General features: G+C 42.4%; 1 protein-coding gene across 1 annotated transcript in view; it reads left to right on the forward strand.

Moving 5' to 3' along the window:
- The window catches only part of LOC132456145 (netrin receptor UNC5D-like), a 149,313-nt gene extending 132,744 nt beyond the window's left edge, over window positions 1–16,569 (forward strand). Inside the window, exons 15-17 of the mRNA XM_060050377.1 lie at window positions 14,654–14,803; window positions 15,691–15,861; window positions 16,256–16,569. Of these exons, the coding sequence (XP_059906360.1) occupies window positions 14,654–14,803; window positions 15,691–15,861; window positions 16,256–16,369 (435 nt within the window). The 3' untranslated portion in view covers window positions 16,370–16,569. The remainder of the gene's footprint in view (window positions 1–14,653; window positions 14,804–15,690; window positions 15,862–16,255) is intronic.
- Window positions 16,570–21,132: the final 4,563 nt, after the last annotated feature.

Raw genomic sequence — 21,132 nt, forward strand, 5'->3', positions numbered from 1 at the left:
GAAGGTGCAGGTAATTAAACGTGAGGCGGGTTATTATTCCACTCTGTGTGGCGCGCGTCTGTGGAACAACACATTACAACAATCAGGAGCCGCTCTCAGTGGGGTTGCTGGTGCGGCGTGCTGGGGTGCTGCTCAACGGCAGTCTGCCCTGCGGTCGAACACACCAGGGCGACGGGAACGGGTTTTACCTCATTATGTGCCACTTTCCAAGATAATCAGTGTAATTAATTCCGTGTTTTTTATAATAGTTACAACCGGTAACCAATTTGAATCACGCTGCTATGCTGTGGCTGGGGGAAGGAGGAGTGTTTTGACTCAGAGCTGTTTTTATTCCCAGTAAACCAAACCAAAAAAGAAACAGCGCCGTATGCAGAGGCTCCGCCCACTAGCTGCAGTGGATGAGGCCGAAGCCTGCGAACGTACAGCCAAGGCACTGCATGATGGCTCTCTCGTTAGTTCAATGTTTGTTTGCATTGCCTGGTGTGTATTGATAAACAGCTAGTAAGTATTCTTTTATCAGACATGATCCCGGAAAAGTGATGCAATACGTTGGATTGGAAGAATCTATTCTTACCCTCATCTCATTAAACACATTATTTTGGAAAGTTGCACAAAATATACTTTCCCTCACATTTGCCTCAAAGTGTTAAATCTTTTGTTTTTTTAACACCCTTTTAATCTATCAAAATAAAATAAACAGTTCTAAGGCCCTATTTTAACGGTCTGAAATGCAACTGAGAAGCGCCAAGCGCAAGAAGCTTTGTGGGCGGTTCTTTGGCGATGTCGCTGTTTTACCGGCGCAAAAATTACTCTTAAGCCCAACGCAAATCTAAAAACGGTTGGTCTGAAGTAGCCTAACTACCCATAGGTGTGGTTTGGGCGTAACGTGCAATAAACCAATGAGAGTGCAAGCTCCCATCCCCTTTAAGAGCCATGAGCGCATTTGAATCTGACGAGTTGATATTTTGACAGCGCGTCTGCAGTCTCCGATGAGACCGATGCACATGAATTTCAAACTTCAAATGGCTCAGTTTATGGCCAAATAATATGGCCTAATTCACACATGGAATAAGGTTTTCTTCCACAACTTCAGAAATACTGAGTCCTCAAATAAACTTTGGCAAAGAAAACTTAACCCAAATATCATATGCGGTAACTGTGGTTATTTTTAATGATATACGCAATACATTATAAACATTGTTTCTTATCAGTAATGTATGCATTATCGTTATCGACTTGTGTTCCTAATATGCATGTGTCCCCCCGTTAATATACATTACCATGTACTGTATTATGCGTTACGTGTTTAGTTTGTTTGTGTGTGTTTAAACAGATGGACGCACACACGCGCACCCGTCACGGTCACCATAGTCTTGTGCTCATAATGTTGACAGGCAGATGCAGTACATTTAAAATCACTAAAACAACAAATAAAACGTGTTAGAAATACATTTCCCGAGACCAATCTGTGCCTCTTTCTCGATGAAACTTCTCTTCAGCGCACAGACACGCCCTCATGTTTTATTGTGCAGGCCTGGAAACGAGATGATGTCTCCTGTCGTTGAAACCCGATGGTCCGTATTGATGAATGGAGATGGCCTTAAATTACCATATGGATATCGCAATGAATTGCATTCAGACACAGGGTAATTATATCTGTGCAGCGAGCGATGGTATTATGATATTGATACGAATGGCGGCATTGGCATTGGCAACATGGTCTGAATCACACGAATAAAGGTCACGAATATTCACTAAAAACGACCGGTGAAAGGATGTCTTGATTAGTACCATTAAAACATAAATGTGCTTCTGTAATAGTCTTCAGAAAGCCTTTGTTAGGGTCTGACCATAGCCATATGAAATAGGTTAGAACCATCAACACCTGCATGAGGCAGCTGAAGCCAGCATACTGCAGTCATTCAAACTTGCCATTATCTGGTTGTTAAAGAGTTCTGGGGGAGGATTTCTCACTATTCCCCTCCCCTACACGAGTAAATCACACACACACACCACCCTGGTGTGGAAATGACAACATTAAAGGGCTCAGAAGAACTCTGAACTTTGAACTTGATTATAGAAGACAACATGCTGATGTTGACCAGAGACTTAGATGATCCGTCCAAGGTACTGATTATTGAAGTGGTTTTATTTCCTAGATCCATTAGGCTAAGGTTGATGAGTGTGGATTGATACATTTATTTTAATGACTGCGGTTCAATTAAAGGGTCATGCTATTGATTTTTTTCGTCCGTATGATTAGCAGCAGTGACATGATTATCCCTTGATGGCTATTGGACGAATAATGAAGCTACACGGCTAGGCTATCTGTGTAACGTAATTAGCAAAGTTAATTTACCCAAAAAACTAATTAATAGCTCCCTCCATTTCTATTTAGTCCATTTATATTCATTGAGTGCACTTTATGGGCGCTACAAACAAAGAGATTTAAAAAAAGCTTGAATATGATATAATAATACAATGTAATATTCTATCATAGCAAATAGCATATTTTGTTTCATATATCACATCATATATCGTATCATATTATAACATGAACATTTAGATACATATCAAATGTTTGGAAATGTAGCTAAATAAGCAGAATGTATTGATGAGGCATAGTAGTAATCTTACTACTATAATAGCAGGCCTGCCGCACCAGTTACTCAAGTTAGTCATGTGCGCATATGCCAAACAGCCTGCAGCTCACACACACACACACAGCAGGCGCGAACGCATACATACCGAAAGCACGCACATACACACCGCACACGCACTAGAGCTGTCCCAAACGATTATTTTTCAAACGATTAATCTAGCGATTATTTTTTCGATTAGTCGACTAATCTAACGACAAATTTTTTACGATTAATCTAACGATTATTTTTTCAGTTACCGATTATTTCACATTACTTCATCAATTGAACTTTTCACACAATATGGATATCAAAACATTTGTTGTTAAAATATCAACATTTATTAAACATTTCTTTAACATGCCACTTTTTTGTGCAATAACATTGTGCAAACACGGCACTTAAATCGTGCAAACTGCAAAAAAGTGCATTTTGATGCCTTCACATCTAGCGTTTCTTTAAATCTGCCAGCTCTTGTTTTACGTTATATTCCTATGGAGCAGAGCGTTTCTGGAAAAAGTCAAGGCCGCTTTCTCAAGATCAAACTTCGAAAAGGATTTATGTAATTTAAATTGTCAACTTGTAGTTTACTACTTAGAACTTGTTGATAGATCGTGGAATTTCGACAGTCAACAGCTAGACTAGAACTACATAACATGAAAAAAGTTCTCTTTTCACCGGAGTATAAAATCCGAACCCGACAAAGTCTATTCATAATATTGTTCCTTCATGGCGAAGCAAGACACCTCCGCTGCGCGTTGGTGTCCTGTTCGCCCTGTCGGGGCTTATGTTTCGATAATGACCGGCGAAGTTCTATACATTATCCCGCTTATTACACGGCTACTTCCCAAAACGAAACAATTTATTTACAATGTATTTGTTACCAGCATTCATAGTGTTGATCAGCAGAGAAATAGTCTGCCCAAGACGTTGACGTCGTCGCTTAGCAACCGACAGCGCTTGGGTTGATACATACATAGACATTAGAGCCCGACCGATATATCGGCAGGCCGATATTATCGGCCGATATTGGGCATTTTTCAAACTATTCGGTATCGGCATTATAATGGCCGATAAATGAATATATATAAATAATAAAAAAAGTTTGTCCACCAGAGGGCGCTCTAACGCTCCAAACCCGCTGATTCAGGCAGAGTGAATGACGGAGATCGACGGAGATCATCGGTGTTGTTCATAGCTGTGTTCGAAATCATTCCCTATCACGGATATAGTGCACTATATAGGGTGCTCGCCATTTTGCAGTGGTGTTCGAATTCTCAGTGGTTAATTTCATGCACTAAAATTTGAGTGTACATACGATGTTCCCTACTTGTTACTCCATATACCACAATGCAATGCGGTAGTGTTCTTCCGGAGGAGAAGAAGAAGCTGAATAACCGCGAAAACGAATACATTCAATGATGGAGTCTCCGGCTTTCGTTTAGAGATGTCAACAATTTAATTGGGAGTTAACATAGAAAATGTAATATTCAAAATTAATAAAAAAAACTTGATCAAGGAAATGTTGCATTCAACATCAATACAAGCTCCAGCTTTCCTCGGGATTGCCCGGTTTGTTTACATGATGTGGGAGCATCTGTCTGCGTCACACAAATACCCGGCGCATTTACTGACGCAAATGACGCTTAGAAATGTTCAGCGTAGTGTCCGAATTCGCTCGGTGCAAGAAGCTACTTCCGTTCTACTTCCGCTCCCTCGATTGTGATGCTCAGTACTTCCGGCACGATGGCGATGTTTTTCACCAGATGTCTACAAGACCTGCCCAAACTGACCATATCAGACGTCCACAGACTTGTCCAAAAAGGATGCGTTGCCCCCCGGAGTAAACGGGAAAAGGGGTACAAGATGTACCTCTCGAGTTATATTGACAATTTTGAAGGTAAGTTCCAAACTGACATCAGAATACGTTCACATTGTGCCATCGCTAGGTAGCTAGCTTGGTTCAGAAAACTAGAGACAAATCGCGCATTACTAGTTACTTTTCGAGCATCAGGTTGTTTGATCGACTGTACTGTGTTGAAAAGAAGTCCAGTGTGTTTTGATTCACATTACATGAATGACGTTGAATTCCCACAGTGTCAAATAAAGACCCGGCTGCGGGGAGGGTGACCGTCAGGGCCGTCTGCTATAGGTCCATGCGCAAACATGAGAAGCCTCACGACGTCAGAGTAGGGTGGAATACATGTGTTTAATCAGTTCAAGTTCAAGATTCTGGGGTGTTTTTGTGGCTATAGTTGGCGATGTGGATGTAGAACAACAATAATTCATCTCAAGTCTGTTTATTTTACTTAAACCTGAACTATACTTGGACATGGACACCCCAGAAACCGGTTGTTATTGCTCCTGTTCTTTGGAGCATACGTTTAAGTATGCCTTTTCATGGTGGGAACATTTGTCAGTGTGAGGTAAGAGCTGATTTTGTACCCTCAGTCTAGGCTATCGTAAATCCTCAAGTAAAGACAGAGATTCAATTAGAAAACAGGCTGTGCAGCCTAAATAAATAAAACCCTCTGGCCACAATTGAGGATTTACGGTATACTAACCTGTTAAATTCTATACTGCTCCTGTTCTTTGGAGTACAAGTTTAAGTAGGCCTTTACATGATGGGTACATTAGTCAGTGAGAGGTAAGAGCTGACTTTGTATCCTCAATCTAGGCCATACTAACCAGTTCAATGCTCTATTAATACTAAACTGTATTATTTAAATAATAATAATTATAATACTAAAATCATGTTTTATCCATAGATCACTTTTGAGGACAGCACTCAGCCACAGATTCAAATAGCTGCGGCTGAGTGTTCTTGTGTGGCTGGAACTGCTCTCTGCAATCACAGTGTTGCACTGCTGTACCAGAGCACGAAATACTCGGCATTGCAACTGAAAGCAGTTCCGCCAGTCCTCAGCTGCACTGAAACTGAGCAGCAGTGGCATAAGCCCCGAAAACTGGTTAGTACTTAAGAACTAAGCAGATTGTTAATGTTATATGGATTTTTGAAATTTGATTGAAACTTTACCCGCTTTCTTGATAGGGTGTGAAACCTGGCAGAGTGAGTAATATGGTATTTGTCTCAACCAAACCAAAGTCGAGACAGTACACAGCTGCTGATGGTGTGAGGTAATATTCATTGTTAAGTACAAATATATTCTGCAGTCATTGTCAGATTGTTTTGTTATAAGAGTTATTGTTTTTTTTTTAATTATGATGTAACTGTTTCAAAAGGAGCAAGCGCTACAAAGCAGTGCGGGGGGACTTGCCAGACCCAGATGTCCTGAAGGTCGACGAGGCATACCAGGACTTCATGGCAGACCTTGCACCATTAATCACCACGCTCTACATAAGTCCTGGTGTCCCCCTCGTCAATTCCACTTTTGGGAGCGTTCAAGATGGAAGCCCTATTTCTTATCAGCACCCTGTGCCAGTGAGTAGGGTCATCATCCACCACCCAGACGCACCCTCTCCACCCCCACTGCCGTTACATGGTCACAGGCTGGACCCAAGCACATGTTCCTTTGTGTGCACTCACCAACAACAATGTAATGCAATGGCGCTTACCATCAATTTCGACATGGCAAGATCCATTGAGAGGGCCACAAGGGAACAGAGTGGTAGCGCAGAATGGCACAGCCTGAGGAAGATGAGGCTCACCTCCTCAAGGTTCCGGGAGGTGTGCCATGTCAGAGGTCACAGCTCTGCTGAGAACCTTGCCGAACGTATCCGCAAAGGTGGGGTTCAGACAGCTCTGATGAAGAGGGGGCTTGCACTGGAGCCAGTAGCTATTCAGGAGTATGCCCACATTAAAAACATCAGCTACTGGCCATCAGGATTTGTCATCCATCCAGATGCTCCCTGGCTCGGTTCTTCTCCAGATGGGGTCGTTTTTGATCCCACGGAGGCACCACCATTTGGGCTGGTGGAGGTGAAGTGTCCTAACGTGAAGAGCTACGTGGACTGCGGGTACCTGCGCATGCAGAATGGCGCCCTCCGTCTGAAGCCAAGCCACAGCTACTACTGGCAGGTGCAAGGCCAGCTGCTTATCACAGGGATGCAGTGGTGTGATTTTGTGGTTTTTGCAGAGGATGATGTTCTTGTGCAAAGAATTTATAAAGATGCTGAGGTTGCCAGGGTCATAAGGGAGAGGGGGGATTATTTATTTTTCTATCATTTCTTAATCTGATCTTTTTTAAATGAATGTTTCATTCAAAGACCATACCTTTCGAACTGATTGAAATGAGTGTAAAACTATGTGGATTGTTGATATAGGATCATTGAAAAAGTGTTGTTCAATCTTTCCTTATTAAATTCTACATATTCTAGTGTCATCTATGATGCATCTGGTTTTCATTTCAAGTCCTTTAAAACCCAAAGCTAATGTACATACAGTGGCGAACACAGTGACAGCAAATGCAAAAACACAAAATTGGCCTGTCTCAGTTTAAAGCTCACCCACCGCGACAAGGTGCAGACCATTCGGGTGAGAACACGGGACAATACAAACAGACGTAACGCAGCACAAAATAAAACATTTACTTTATTTACTAGTTGCCCATGCCTTCACTAAAGGCCCATTCTGGTAGTTGACCAGGAAGCAGGCCACACTGAACAGTTCATCGATGTTCCAACATATAGATAGTGGTATGGCCTTGTCAAACAGTTTGTTCTCTTTTACTCTCCTGATACACCTCTCCACATGCACTCTCAGACGTGCAATCGCCTGTGTCTGTCTAACATCCTCACGACTCATTTGTTGTTTGTTCCTGAGAAATGCAGGCCGGTAAACCTTACAAGGAACAAGGTCGTCCACACGAAACCCTTTGTCCACCATGATTGCCATACCTGGCTTCAACAGCTTCACAATCCCAGACAACTTGAAAATCTCCCGGTCACTCATAGAGCCTGCATACAGTCCAGACACAAAGGTGACAGCACCGTGGGGTGCCATGCCAACCATGGCCTTGAATGTGACATGAGATTTGTAGGTTGAGAAAACCTCACTCTGAAGGAGCAGAGAGGATGGTGTCTGACAAAATATTTCTGTACAATCAAGGACTACCTGTGTATCTGCAAAAGCTGCAAACTCAGGTGGCAGGTGAGCTCTCACTACCTCTGGAGGAACCCAAAGGCGCTTGCTTCCCAGCAGGCAGTACAGGAAGTGGGTCCATGTAGTGATGATACAACCTGCTGTTGTGCGGTGGATGTTGAACCTCTCTGCAAGGTCCCTCAGAGGAAAACCCACTGACAGGTACATCAGGAACAGCAGAAACTCGTCAATGGGTCTCAGTTTCTGTTGAGACATATCAACAAAAACATAAAACATAAAACTAAAAACATATCAACAAAAACATACCAACAATAAACCTACCGTTGTCCTGATGCTGGCAGAGGCTGTCTTGGCGCTGGTTGTGCGAATCATTTTGTGGGTCACAGCAGGTTCAATTAGTCTCCAAAATGCCATGAAACTTCTGTAGGAGGCAAACCTGGTGTAAAAGCGCACGTCCTCATCTGATGCAGACAGACGCTCTATTCCAAAACGCTGACGAAGATTGAGATCCTCCACCTGCTGTTGAAGCTCCCTGATCTGACGACGTAGAGCTTCGTTTTCGTCTGACAAATTACTTGCCCTCGCTCCTGTTTGGGGGACGACACAGTAATCATGATCTGGAGCCATTCCAGTCTCCATCTCCGAGTCCGAGTCTGGCTCTGGGGGGGGACTCTCGGCCCGCGGACGCCGTTCCCACACACTCGGTCTGGGCGCAGGTAGCTGGTATCCGTTCCAAGAAAATAAAACTGGTATGGCTCCCTTCTTCACCCTCCTTCGTCCACCGACAGTCACATCAATATCAGTCTGCTTAAAATGTCGACTACAGACCCGGGTGTGCTTGGTCGGCATGAAGTCATCCCTACGGATTTTCTGCTTCCACTCAGCCCGTACCGCAGCGTCAACGGGGAATGAATGGAAGCTAACTGTTTTGTTGTACTTCGATGAACAGGTACACAACGGCACACAGCAATGACGTACAGTGTTTATTCTTTATTCTTTATTCTTTATTTCAAGGATAGCCCCTTGAGATGTATCATCTCATTTTCGAGGGGGTCCTTACAATAATGACAAATAATACAATGAAAGTGAAAAGTAAGTTATAAACATAAATTCAAACACATAAGCACAAGGACAAACACACGCACACTCACACACCCACACACACTCCAACAATGCTCCCCATAGCTACCCCCCCCCCCCCCTCCCACCCCCTACCAGCCAGTATTACACAGAGTACAATCAAATATATTAATATACATTACATACAATAAATACATTTTCTTGCATGCACAAGTAGAATATACAGTACATATTTGAACCCAGATACACACATGTAAATAGTATAGTGGACAAAAGGAAAGCAGGCATGAGTAGAATGAGTCCTAGAGAGAAAAGGTAAGATAGATCAGAAACAAGAGCAGGATGTTTTATGATGCAAAACTAAAGATGATTTGAAGATATGGAAAGAAGTAATAGACCTAAGTGAGGAGGGAAGGTTGTTCCAATCTGATGGAGCTTTGAATTTGAATGCCCGACGACCAATTTCTTTCCTGATTCTAGGTTTAATTAGAAACAGGTGGTCCATGTGCCGTAGGCTGTATCGAGAAGTTAGAGGGATTAAGAGTTGTTTCAAATATGAAGGGAAATTGAGATGGATGCATTTGAATGTAAGTATTGACCAATGGAATTGCCTTCTGGAATTAGGGGCAAGCCAGTTCAGGGACTCATACATGAGGCAGTGATGGGTTATATAAGGACACCTGAGCACAAATCTACAAAGACTATTATATAACACATTAAGAGGACGGAGATTTGTTTCAAAAGTGTTACCATAGATAACATCAGCATAGTCCAATATTGGGAGTATTAATTGCATTATAAGTCTTTTCCGGACTTCTTGTGAGAAGCAGTCAACAGAACGATAAAGAGATTTCAGACAACCAAAGATTTTCTTGGTGATTGCATTAATATGGGGTTTAAAGGATAGCTGAGAATCAAGCCAGAGGCCTAGATATTTAAATTCTTCAATTTTTTCTATTGTTGTTCCATCAAGAAGACTAATAGACCAGTTACTTGACAACAAATGACCAGGTTGAGTACAAAACAACATACTATATGATTTTTTCTTATTCAACAGAAGCTTATTTGAAGAGAACCATATTTGAACCAAATTAAAATCAGATTGTAGAGAGTGTTGAATTTGTAAGATATCAGAGCTGGATGAGTATAATACAGTGTCATCTGCATATAAATGAATTTGAGAGTCCAAACAGATTTGAGGAAGATCATTGATAAAGATCGAGAACAAAAGAGGACCCAAGGATGAGCCTTGTGGAACACCTTTATCATTGATCTTAAATTCTGATAGACTTCCCTGAAAGGAGACACACTGACTTCTAAAATGAAAAAAATTGTTAAAAAATAATAGAGAGTTAGTAGAAAGACCAATAGCATACAATTTATCTAAGAGAAGATAATGATCGATCATATCAAATGCTTTTGAAAGGTCAATAAATATAGCACCTGTAGGCATCTTGCTGTCAGCTGCTGACAATATGTCATTTGTAAATTTTAGAAGAGCAGTGGTGGTAGAGTAATTAGGTCGAAAACCTGATTGGTGTGGAGATAATATGTTATTGTCTGCAAGGTATTTAGATAATTGATTAAATATTAGTTTTTCAAATATTTTTGCTATACTGTTGATAATTGAGATTGGTCTATAATTGTTGGTGTCTGAGGTGTCACCTCCTTTATGAAGAGGGGTTACTCTAGCGCTTTTCCATGATGACAGTGTTTCACAAGTTGCGAAAGATAAATTAAATAAATCAGCCAGTGGAAATGATAAAACTTGAGAGGCAAGTTTAAAGAACTTAATTTCCAGACCATCTGGACCAGCACTGCATCCAGAGCTTAGGCTATCAATAACCCGCTGAACATCAATTGGAAAGATAGTTTTAAAGCAAAAAGAGCTGCCACACCTATTCTGATTCGAGGTAAGACCAGAGTAACCAGATAAAGAGCTACCAATTGTAGCGAAGTGCTGGCTAAATGCCTCTGCAATTAATAAAGGTTCACTCACAGTTTGATTATTTAGTCTAATATGCGTTGTAGGGCTTTTTGTGGATTTATTGGTTATACTATTGATTCTCTTCCAAAATTTCTTCGGGTTCCTAAAATCAGTTGATAAGCAGTCTTTATAGTAATTTCCTTTAGCATTTCTTGTGTTGGTTTTACATTTATTCCTTAGCTCCTTATAAGCATTCCAGTCAGCAGCATCATTTGTTTTACGGTATTTTTTCCAGGCCTTGTCTCTTTGTTTGAATAAGTGTATGAGATCTCCCTTGATCCAAGGTAGATGTCGACCCTTGACCATAATTGATTTCAAAGGAGCATGCTTGTTGATTATCTCGACAAACTCAGTATAAAAAAAATTCCAAGCATCTTCAACAGATGGGATTAATTTGAATCTCTCCCAATTTATATTTAGTATATCCTGAGTGAAGTGTTCAGGGTTAATTTTATTAAATTGTCTTACTTTAATTATTTTAGGAGGAAGATGAGGCACTTTGATTTTCCAAATACAAAAAATCATAGAGTGGTCACTGAAAGAGTCAGGTAAGACCCCAGATTGTACAATTCTGCCAGGATGGGAAACTAAAATCCAATCAAGCAAAGAAGAAGAACTGGGACCGACTCTAGTGGGTTCAGTTATGAGTTGAGTTAGATTTATGCTGTTAAAGAGGTTCCGATCTTTTTGAGAGGAGCGATCCAGCCAATTAGAATTGAAGTCACCCAATATGATTTTTTCACTGGTGCAGTCTAAAGAATTAATGGTAGACAGGATACAGTCAGTAGTGTCTGCTGGGGCAGATGGAGGTTTATAAATATTTCCAATGATTAGTCGTTTATTTTCATGAAAAATGATTTTGACGAAAAGGCCTTCAAACTGCTGGGGATTCTCATTTGGAAGAACAAGTTCTGCAATCAAATTTGAGGATACATATGTTAAGAGGCCCCCACCTCTTGAGCCTCTATCGTTCCTAAATAGAACATAATTATCAAGTTTGACTTCATCATCAGAAATATTGCTGTTTAACCAAGTTTCAGACAAAGTTATTACATGGGGTTTATTATAGGTAAGCCAGGCTCTCAGTAAATCAATTTTAGATGGCAAGCTCCTAATGTTCAAATGAATAACATGCAGCCCTTTAGCACAATTCATTAATCCAAAATAACTGAGTAAGTATGCAAGTGATATGGAAAAAGAAATGCACACAGAGCATCATCGCAGGTTGTGGATTGTAGCAGGCAGGGGCAGGTGGTGAGAGAGGCAGAAGAAGAGCAACACACACACACACACACACACACACACACACACATATATATATATACATAGACCAGACAAGTTTCCCACCTGTTGAAAGCTAAGTCGCTTCCCTTGGATTTTAAAAAGGCTCATTGTGAAACTGAAAAACTAACTAATTCGCTCTCTGGCTGTTTTCGTGGTCGCTGTCAAATCTGGATGTTTAGACCGGAAGACCGGAAGTGCTCAGCATCCTATACAGATCATTTCCGCCAACGGTCGCCATATTGTGCACAGAGCGAATTCTCGTTTGTTTGTTCCCTATATAGTGCACTATATCATAAACACTATATAGGGAATAGTGAGGGAGTGAATAGGGAATGATTTCCAACACAGCTCATGTGTGCAAGTGTGTTCATGGTAAGTTGGCAACTGTCACAAGACATACATTGCTTGAATAACAATTAAAAGAACATCCCCATCAATTCTCTAAAGTCGATAAGCATGACTTAATTCATGACTACCATGTCCAGTTTTGCTGTTGTTACGTGTTAGTTGAGAGTGAAAAGGATTTAAAGGATAACTACAAATAACCAATGTTAGGGAAATCTGTTTTGTTGCGCGTTTCTGGATTTTTTTTTTTTATATATATCGGCATATCGGATTTTTTAATCACAAAATATTCGTATCGGTATCGGCCTTAAAAATCCTATATCGGTCGGGCTCTAATAGACATCTTATAGATAGACGGAGCATTGGCTGCTGGGACGCGAGAAATACGGCCGCCATCTTGGAGTGGTCAACCGGGAGCAGAAACAGCAGCAGAAACAGGATGCCGGGCTGTTGTTCAGCGTATTCCTGCTCAAATCGGCGGACAATCCATAATAGGAATCGGGGGATTACTTTTCACAAGCAAGATTTAACATTACCGTACTATTGGTATAATTAGTAACGAATAATAAAACACGCCAAACCATGTGGCCTTTATCATAGCTACACGTATGACAAAAAACCGCATGAAAATCAGTGGTATTCAGTGAGGTATGATTAATTAAATGCGCTGACAGTTCATTGCTCCAGCCAAACGGATTACACTGAGTGGAGCGGATGACCACTCCAAGATGGCGGCCCCGCGTCTCGTCAGCGCCAGTAGGCGGTAGCATTCGATGCTCCGTCTATCTATAAGATGTCTATGGATACATATCCCGCTTATTACATTGACAAGTTACCGGACTACGTGCGGAGTGATACCAAAGGCAAAAAGTCCTTTTGTTTACCTTGACAGCGGTCATTATTCATTGGCAACGGTCAATTATCCAAAAATAATTGACCGCCGGAAATTGTGAATTGCCCATGCAAGTGAACGGAACATTGAAAAGACCCGTGTAATAAGTAAGGGATAATGTATAGAACGCCGGTCATTATCGAGAAAATAAGCCCAGACAGGGCGAACAGGACACCGACGCAGTGGTCATTATTGACAGTGGTCATTATTCATCCGTTGCCAATGAATTATCCGAAAATAATTGACCTCCGGAATTTGGGAAGTGCCCATGCAAGCGAACGGAACGTTGAAAGGACCCGTGTAATAATAGATGATAATTACATTCACTAATGTTTTGCACATACTTCCCATAATGCATCTTGTGGAAGTGAACTGCCCTCCTGTTCGTAGTAAAGCTGGCCAGCCCAGACAGTCGTTTTACGTCGAGGTCTTCTGAGTTGATGCACAAATGCATTATCTGTGTTAATCAACGAATTAGGAGGCTTAAGTGATCTGAAGAAGACTGCTGCGAGTTGCTTTTGTCTGTGAAGAGGATATCTTCAGAAAGGGGCTCTGGCTGCATTCCAATAGTCGCTCTGTCGCGGATCCCAGCAGATCCTCAGCTCTCGCAGATCTCCATTGGTTTAATCTTTCCCTGAATACGCAGTGAGAGCAGCGGCCTTTAGGGGGTGATCACACAGAAGGCTGTAGAGCGGGGGCCGTGTTACCCTGCCTTTCTGTTGAAGCCCAGATGAAAGCCGACGTTTTTACTGCTGCCACCGCAGAACGTCGGCACTTAACCCCGCCATGACGGCGGGCGCTTTCAGTTTGGAGTTTTCGTTTTTTTTTAACTCACACAAACAGCAATAAAGGTGAAGAGACAATCACGCAAAAGCAGGCAGCAAAACGCTTGCTGGCAGTTACAAAACAGCCATTCCCCGGCTGTTACATAGAGTTGGTTGTGCTCAGGCCTCTTCAGACGGCCATTAAGCGTGTATGTGAAGGCTGTGATTGGCTCAGATCCTCATCGACGGTCAACCTCCCCTTTAATACCACCGAACCTTCTCTGCCGGATCGATTCCAAACAAGGCCTCTGGATTCAATCGGTTAGACCTACAACCAATCAGAGCAACAAGAAACCAAACATAGGGCTATCCTCTGAACAGTCGTTCTGCCCTGCATTAGATAAACGGTTGGGACTGGTCTGCTGGAGCTCTATCTGTACGAGAGGGGGCCGGACGCATATGTCAAGAGCAAACTTCCAGGGAATAGTCAACGAGCGATAGGAAGGAGGACCATGGAAAAAGAGTTGTGGACCGCAGCCCATGTGTGCATTGTACAGAGATAACTCATCTGGCCCTCTCCCCTGGACCCCGGTCCCCCAGGCCGTGGCGGTGCTGGAGTGTGTGAGGGGAGGCCGTCTGCTGGAGGAGCCCAGGACGCTGCAGTTCAGTGGGGACGGCTTCAGCCTGCAGGTCTCCATCCAGGACCTCCCACAGCTCCTCTGGAGCATCAAGCCCTTCACCACCTGCCAGGTACGCCCCGGAGATACGTGTGTGTGTGTGTGTGTGTGTGTGTGTGTGTGTGTGTGTGTGTGTGTGTGTGTGTGTGTGTGTGTGTGTGTGTGTGTGTGTGTGTGTGTGTGTGTGTGTGTGTGTGTGTGTGTTAGTGTGCATGTACAGCTGTTGGTGCATGTGCCCGTTTGCACGAGCAATTCATAGCTGACCAACACTGGCTCCAGTGTAACAGCTAACAGTGCAGTAGCTGTTACACTGCAGTGTTACAGTGTGACTGTACTAGCAATGAAACAGAACACCCATGTGTGTTCCTCTCCCTGATCCATGATGTTGATCCTGCCAGTGACATCTTATTAGTGGATTAATCCTCTTCCACCGCTCCCAACCCCCCGGACGGGGCTTCCTTCCTGGGGAGCGCGGGCTCCTCGGGGGCAGCACGGCAGCCATGACTGGAGGCAGTGACGGTTTTACATTGAATTACACCCCGTTATTCAATGTAGAACCCCCCCTCCCCCCTCCTCCAGCAGCGCTAACGATGCTGTCAGCCTCTCTCGTTTAGCCAGAGATCGCCGTTGTTTTAAAAGCAAGAGTTGGAACCGATTGGACCGCTCAGAGGGGTCCGGCCTGACCTCTTGGGCCGCGTTCTCCGTTAGCACTAAACCTTCGATCCCGAGCGTCCAATCAAAACCTGTTTTAATTTAATCCTATGGAATGGAATGAAGCGTAATGAATGAAGGGAAAAAACAAGACTTTTGTTTTCTCAGGTGATTTAAACAAACACAAAAAAGCAATCAGCTGCTCGGTGCTTATTGAGTCTGACCCTCTCTCTCTCTCTCTCTCTCTCTCTCTCTCGCTCTCTCGCTCGCTCTCTCTCTCTCTCTCTGTGTAATGATTTCCTCTGGCAGGAGTTCTCGTTCGCCCAGGTGTGGGGCCGGGTTCACCACCCGCTGCAGTGTGCCTTCTCCCTGGAGCGCCTCGGCCCCTCGCCCACGCCCCCGCAGCTCTCCTGCAAGATCAGTGTACGGCAGGTTAAAGGTCGTGAGCAGATCCTCCAGGTGTACACGCCGGTGGCAGAGGTGAGCCCAGAGAGTGGGAGTATGAGGAAGGGTGGCGAAGGGGGGAGAAAGAGGGAGAGGGGGTGGTAAGACGGAGGGAGAGGGAGAAAGTGGAAGAGAGGGGGAAGAATGGGGTAGAAGGGGATAGAATGGGGGAGAAGGGGGGAGAAAGAGGGAGAAGAGAGTGGGAGAAAGGGGAAGAAAGAGGGACGGAGGGTGAGAAGGGAGAGGGAGAAAGGAGGAGAGAGTAACAGCATATGTTTCTCTACAAAAAGCCACAGAGAAGGAAAGACATGTACTCGTCGTTTAATAGGTATTGTTTTCAAACTAGACATGCTTCAGTCTGATTGTTCCATGACTCTTTTTTCCTCCTTCATCTTCCTCATTCTGCTCCCTCCTCTTCTTTGTCCAAAAGAGTGAAAAGCGGCCGATTCCTCTCTTCCAGCCTTCAGCCTTCAAGATCCCCCCGTCCATCCATCAGCGTATCTGTGCCACCTTTGACTCGGCCAACTCCAAGGGCAATGACTGACAACTGTTGGCCGAGAAGATATGTATTCTCCAATGTTGTCTCTGGGTCCACTTAAGAAATTGAAGATACTTATTCTCAATCGATTAATGGATGATACATGGCAATCAAATTTCACGTGGGTCAATATTGTAAATATGAAACTGTTCTTAATGTTTTATCTGGAAAAATAAAGGTTGAATAAAATAAATATATAAAAATCATCATTTAATTATTAATCCTTTTAAAAATATATATTTTTATAAAAATAATATTTCAATAACAGAATTATTTATTTACATTATTTAATGACAATTGCACCCAATACTGAAATAAGTTACTAGCCCGTAGCTCAACTCGTAGGTAACAGATGTCGGCTTTTGATGGTGACATTTGGTACGGCCCTGGCCCATGTGTAGATCAGAGGATGGGACGTCCCTAAGGATGAAGAATGATTGGCGTGTCTGAGTAAATAAAATCCAAACTATTCACAAACATAAATGCTTCCCTTTGTGCCCATCATGGAAGCCATTTGATAGGTAAATAGCGTCATTTTACGAGAAATATTTGGGATTGACTCTTGGACTGTTTGGTAATGCTATATAGCAAAGGTCACGCCAACAAGGACTTCCAAATGTCAAAACAACACAAGCTTGAGCAGGATGTCACATCGGCCTGCCTGATAGATGTTAGTTTATTTTATTTCCCATTGGTAATTGCATTGATTTGATTTATGCAGAGATGGAGTCAGTTGTGTTTTGGACACTACTTACAGTGCATTTGTGAATTGTTAAATTGATGGTTTCTAAAAGAGCCCCAAACATACACTTCAAGAACGATCAACGAAACGTTTTTGAAAAGGTATCCCTTCTATTGATTCCACAATGTGGCCGTGGCCAGCTGCTGGAATGAGTTGAGTGGTCGATTGCAACAACTGGTCGGCTGGCATTTAGACCTCCCCTCATACTTCTGCATGGAAACTCCCACTTGTGATGTCAAAAAGGGAAACATTTTGAACTAGGGGCCCTTTAACTTAAGTAATTTAGAATTTGAGAAGCAAACACTGTCGTTTACAAAGACGGTTTTGTCCTTTTGAACTTCACATTCAAACCGTCTCCTGACACATTCCATCAATATCAATAAAACGAGGTGTATAAAACCCATCTTGCAACACCTCAATACACCACTAGGAGTTCATCTGGACTAGTGATGGGAAATCTTTAGTGTCAACCAAGTAATGAGCACATCTTGAAACAAAGCCCCTTCCTACACCGTGGACCATAATGGACTGCAGTGACCCCTGGTCGCAGGACTCTCGTCATGCATTATATATTTCCACCACTCCTCAGGTATTCTTCAGTTTCACTTTCACTTTCCTGAACTCCTTGCACCATTTAAAGGACAGAACTATTAACTCAATTAGCATAATGTCCACACCAAAAGGACGTATTGCTAGTTAAGTGGTGCAGTAAGCAACTCTGAAATGTTCTTCACTCTGACCCTCCCTGCAAACACATACTGCCCAACTTGAACTTTCAGCTTGACTGCTCTGTACTTAAGGTTAGGGCGTGCTCTGTTAAAAAGAACCAACTGCTTGTCTTTCCTATATGGAAATGATCGTATTTTCTGGATATGTGTAAATTAAAAATGTAATAGGTGTCTTTTTGAAAAATCTATTTCAGACATGATTCTTTTGCAAACATGTAAGTGTAGCTTGCGTTTCATTATCCTGGAGTCCTCATTGTTTGTGCGTTTGCTACTCCTGTAGGACTTCAACAGGACGTCTCATTGCAATGACTTCCTCCATTTTGTAAGCGAAAGAATAGGCATCTTAGTAATTATGGTTATAGCAAGGTTTTTTTCTCATGGTTACGTATTTTTTTGTGAAATAATTTGTCATTATAGAGAAACACTGTTTGAACCCGACAGTGTTTTTCATGCCATTGGCCTAGTTAAGGTATGTCAACATTGATGTAGGATATACTTTACAGTACTACAACTCCCTTGAATCCTCTCAATACGCAAAGTATTGCCAACAAAAAATCCCATGATGCATTTTGATTTATAAGCCCTATAGCAGGGGTGGGCAATTAATTTTCCCAAAGGGCCACATGAGAAACAGGGACTGTTGTGGAGGGCCAGACCAATAGGCTAAATTGATCTCATAAAAAGCAGTAAAATGTAGGATATTTGATAAGCCGTGACTGGTAAGAGTAAATGTTATGAAAAATAAAGCAGACATGGTACAAAATGCAGTTATGTGAGTATTTAACTAACATCCACAAAAGCAATTGTGAAAAAGATTAGCATGTTTTTACTAAAGAACAGCATTGAATGAACTTTATAAAGTGTTATTACTATTTCATTTGCAGCGTAATTACAGAATTAGCTTTTTTTCCACATGTTTTCTTCAGATGAAAAACTGAGGCAGACATAGTGACAACATGTCACTATTTGAACAGTATACTCAAAGCAATTTTAAACAAAATGTGTGTTTTGTTTTTCAGAACAGCAATAAATTGACTTTATACAAAGTGATATTATCTTTTTGATTTTAGTTGTATTACTCCATTAGCTGTTTTTCAGTGATTTTTTCTTGTTCAGTGAGAGAAATCTAGTTTGTGCTTGGCTTGAACAAGTGCACTGGAGTCAGGTTAATTGTTTGAGGTGGATATGCACAGGACAGCTGACAGGTGATCATCAGTGAGAGAAGATCTGCATCCTGATTTGTTAAACTTCATCACTGAAAATGTTTGTTCACATTTCACCAGAGAAAGGTAGGTCGGTCCTTTTTGGATCGACCTACCTTTCTTCCGGCATATTAGCGCAGCAGAGTCCACCAAACAATCTTTCCCCTTCAGAAAATGGCTTACTTTTTTTGGCGATTTTGTTGGATATCACAAAGCTGGTTTTGCTTTTGCAGTTTAGCTAGCAAAGCTTCAGATGTCCGTGTCATGTTGCCGTTTTCTCTGCGTGTTTAGTATTGTAGTGGTGATTAAAATTATAATCCTTTAACACAGCGACCTGTTCTCCACAAGAACACGGCTTTACCTTTGACTTCAGTGAAAAAATACTTAGAAGTCCATGTTTGGTTAAAAACTCGGCACTCTGTATCAACCTTTCTTTTGTTCGCATGAGCTGACATTTTTCAGGAATAACAGCCATTCACGTCAGCGCTAAAGTCTCCTGTGAGCTCAGTTCGTGGCCAGTTCGTGGCTCGTTGACGGGGTTCTTCTACTTATTTTTAGTTGCAACTTGCCACCAGAGAAGAATAAGCTGCATACGCACGCACAACAAAAGCAACAACAAAAGTCGCCTTCATAATAAAAGCAGTGAAGTTGGATTATTTTTTTTATACAATTATTTACATTTGAATATGAGCTCCCCACAGACCTCACGCGGGCCAGTTAGAAACGGCCAAAGGGCCAGATGTGGCCCGGGGGCCGTACAATGCCCAGGTCTTCCCTATATGGCCATTGCGTTTCCTCACAAGTTGTTTCACTTACATGTTGTTAGTGGATGTCCATTTCATCCTAATGTGTGCATAAAACCCTCAGCCTGCATTGAGTCAGTTTTATAACATTCAGGCAGAGTGGCCGACTGCACAGACTACACAAAAACTATGGAGTTATTTCTCCAGTGAAGTAAGGATGTTGATTTTGTTTTTCGGTTGCAAACTGTCATGGCCTTCAGGGTATTAAGAAATCTCTGGCATATCCAAATGAAAAATACACTCTACGATTAAGAAAAATATATCAGAGTTGTAAAATGGGGATTTGGTTTTGTGAAATGTACAGAAAAGGCGTGCATGCGTTTTTCTTAATCTATACATTTAAAATGTTTATTTAGATGTATCTTTGTCACTTGAATCTGCAGTTTATATGAAGAGCTAGGACTTGAGAATAATTTAGATGAAGCACGTCAATCTAAATTCAAGCAGATAGAAATATGAGAATACTCAACATTCAATACCATATAAATATTTCAGCATGCTTCTGGGGTTTTCTAGCCGACCGGTCAAATGTGGTCAACCACTGTAGGAAGACGTAGATTGGAGGGAGACGAGTTTGACATCTCATCTGGGACCACATGACATCTTGACATGAGCGAAAGCCCCGGGGAATTCAGCCCCGCGGTAGGCTTCTGACCGGCTTACTTAGGCTCTCGTCGGCACTCTGCACGCATTCTCAGAGTACAATCAATTATTTATCTGTCTGTCCATCGATTAGATATGTGAACTAAAAGAAGGGCCCTTCCCTGAATGTGGAGCCTGAGCGTCCCTCAGCACGGACTGACCTCAGTACGGACTGACCTCACCGCCCGCCAGCCCTCCTGGGTAAAGCCAGCACTAGTTGGTATGGAGCAGTGTCACAGTACGACCCCCCCCCACCCACACCCCAATCTCAATGATGTGCATGCAGAAACCTAACTTAAGTACCTCCCTTGTGTAGGTTTCAGTAGTGCTTTTAAACGGGTAGCTTTGGGGTGAGCTGCTCCGATATTGTCTTGGATTTATTATCGGTTCCTCTCAGGAGACCAATTTCTAAGGGAAATGTGGACATAAAGGAAACCAAAAGCAAATTACACTTGAAAGTTTTGTGAACAGGGCATCGACCACCATTACCACGTTAGAGCAACGGGTCAGAGCCAATGAACTGGCTACCCCTTGGGCCCGTTAAAAGACTACGGCTAGCGCGGCAAAGCCAAACAAATGAGGTTGGAAATTGTTAGGGTTGAGTTCAGCAGTTGTTTGGCGGCGGCTGCGGGTTAATATGTTGGTGTTGTGG

The sequence above is a fragment of the Gadus macrocephalus genome, chromosome 4, assembly GCF_031168955.1.
Source record: "Gadus macrocephalus chromosome 4, ASM3116895v1".
Lineage (NCBI taxonomy): Eukaryota > Metazoa > Chordata > Actinopteri > Gadiformes > Gadidae > Gadus > Gadus macrocephalus.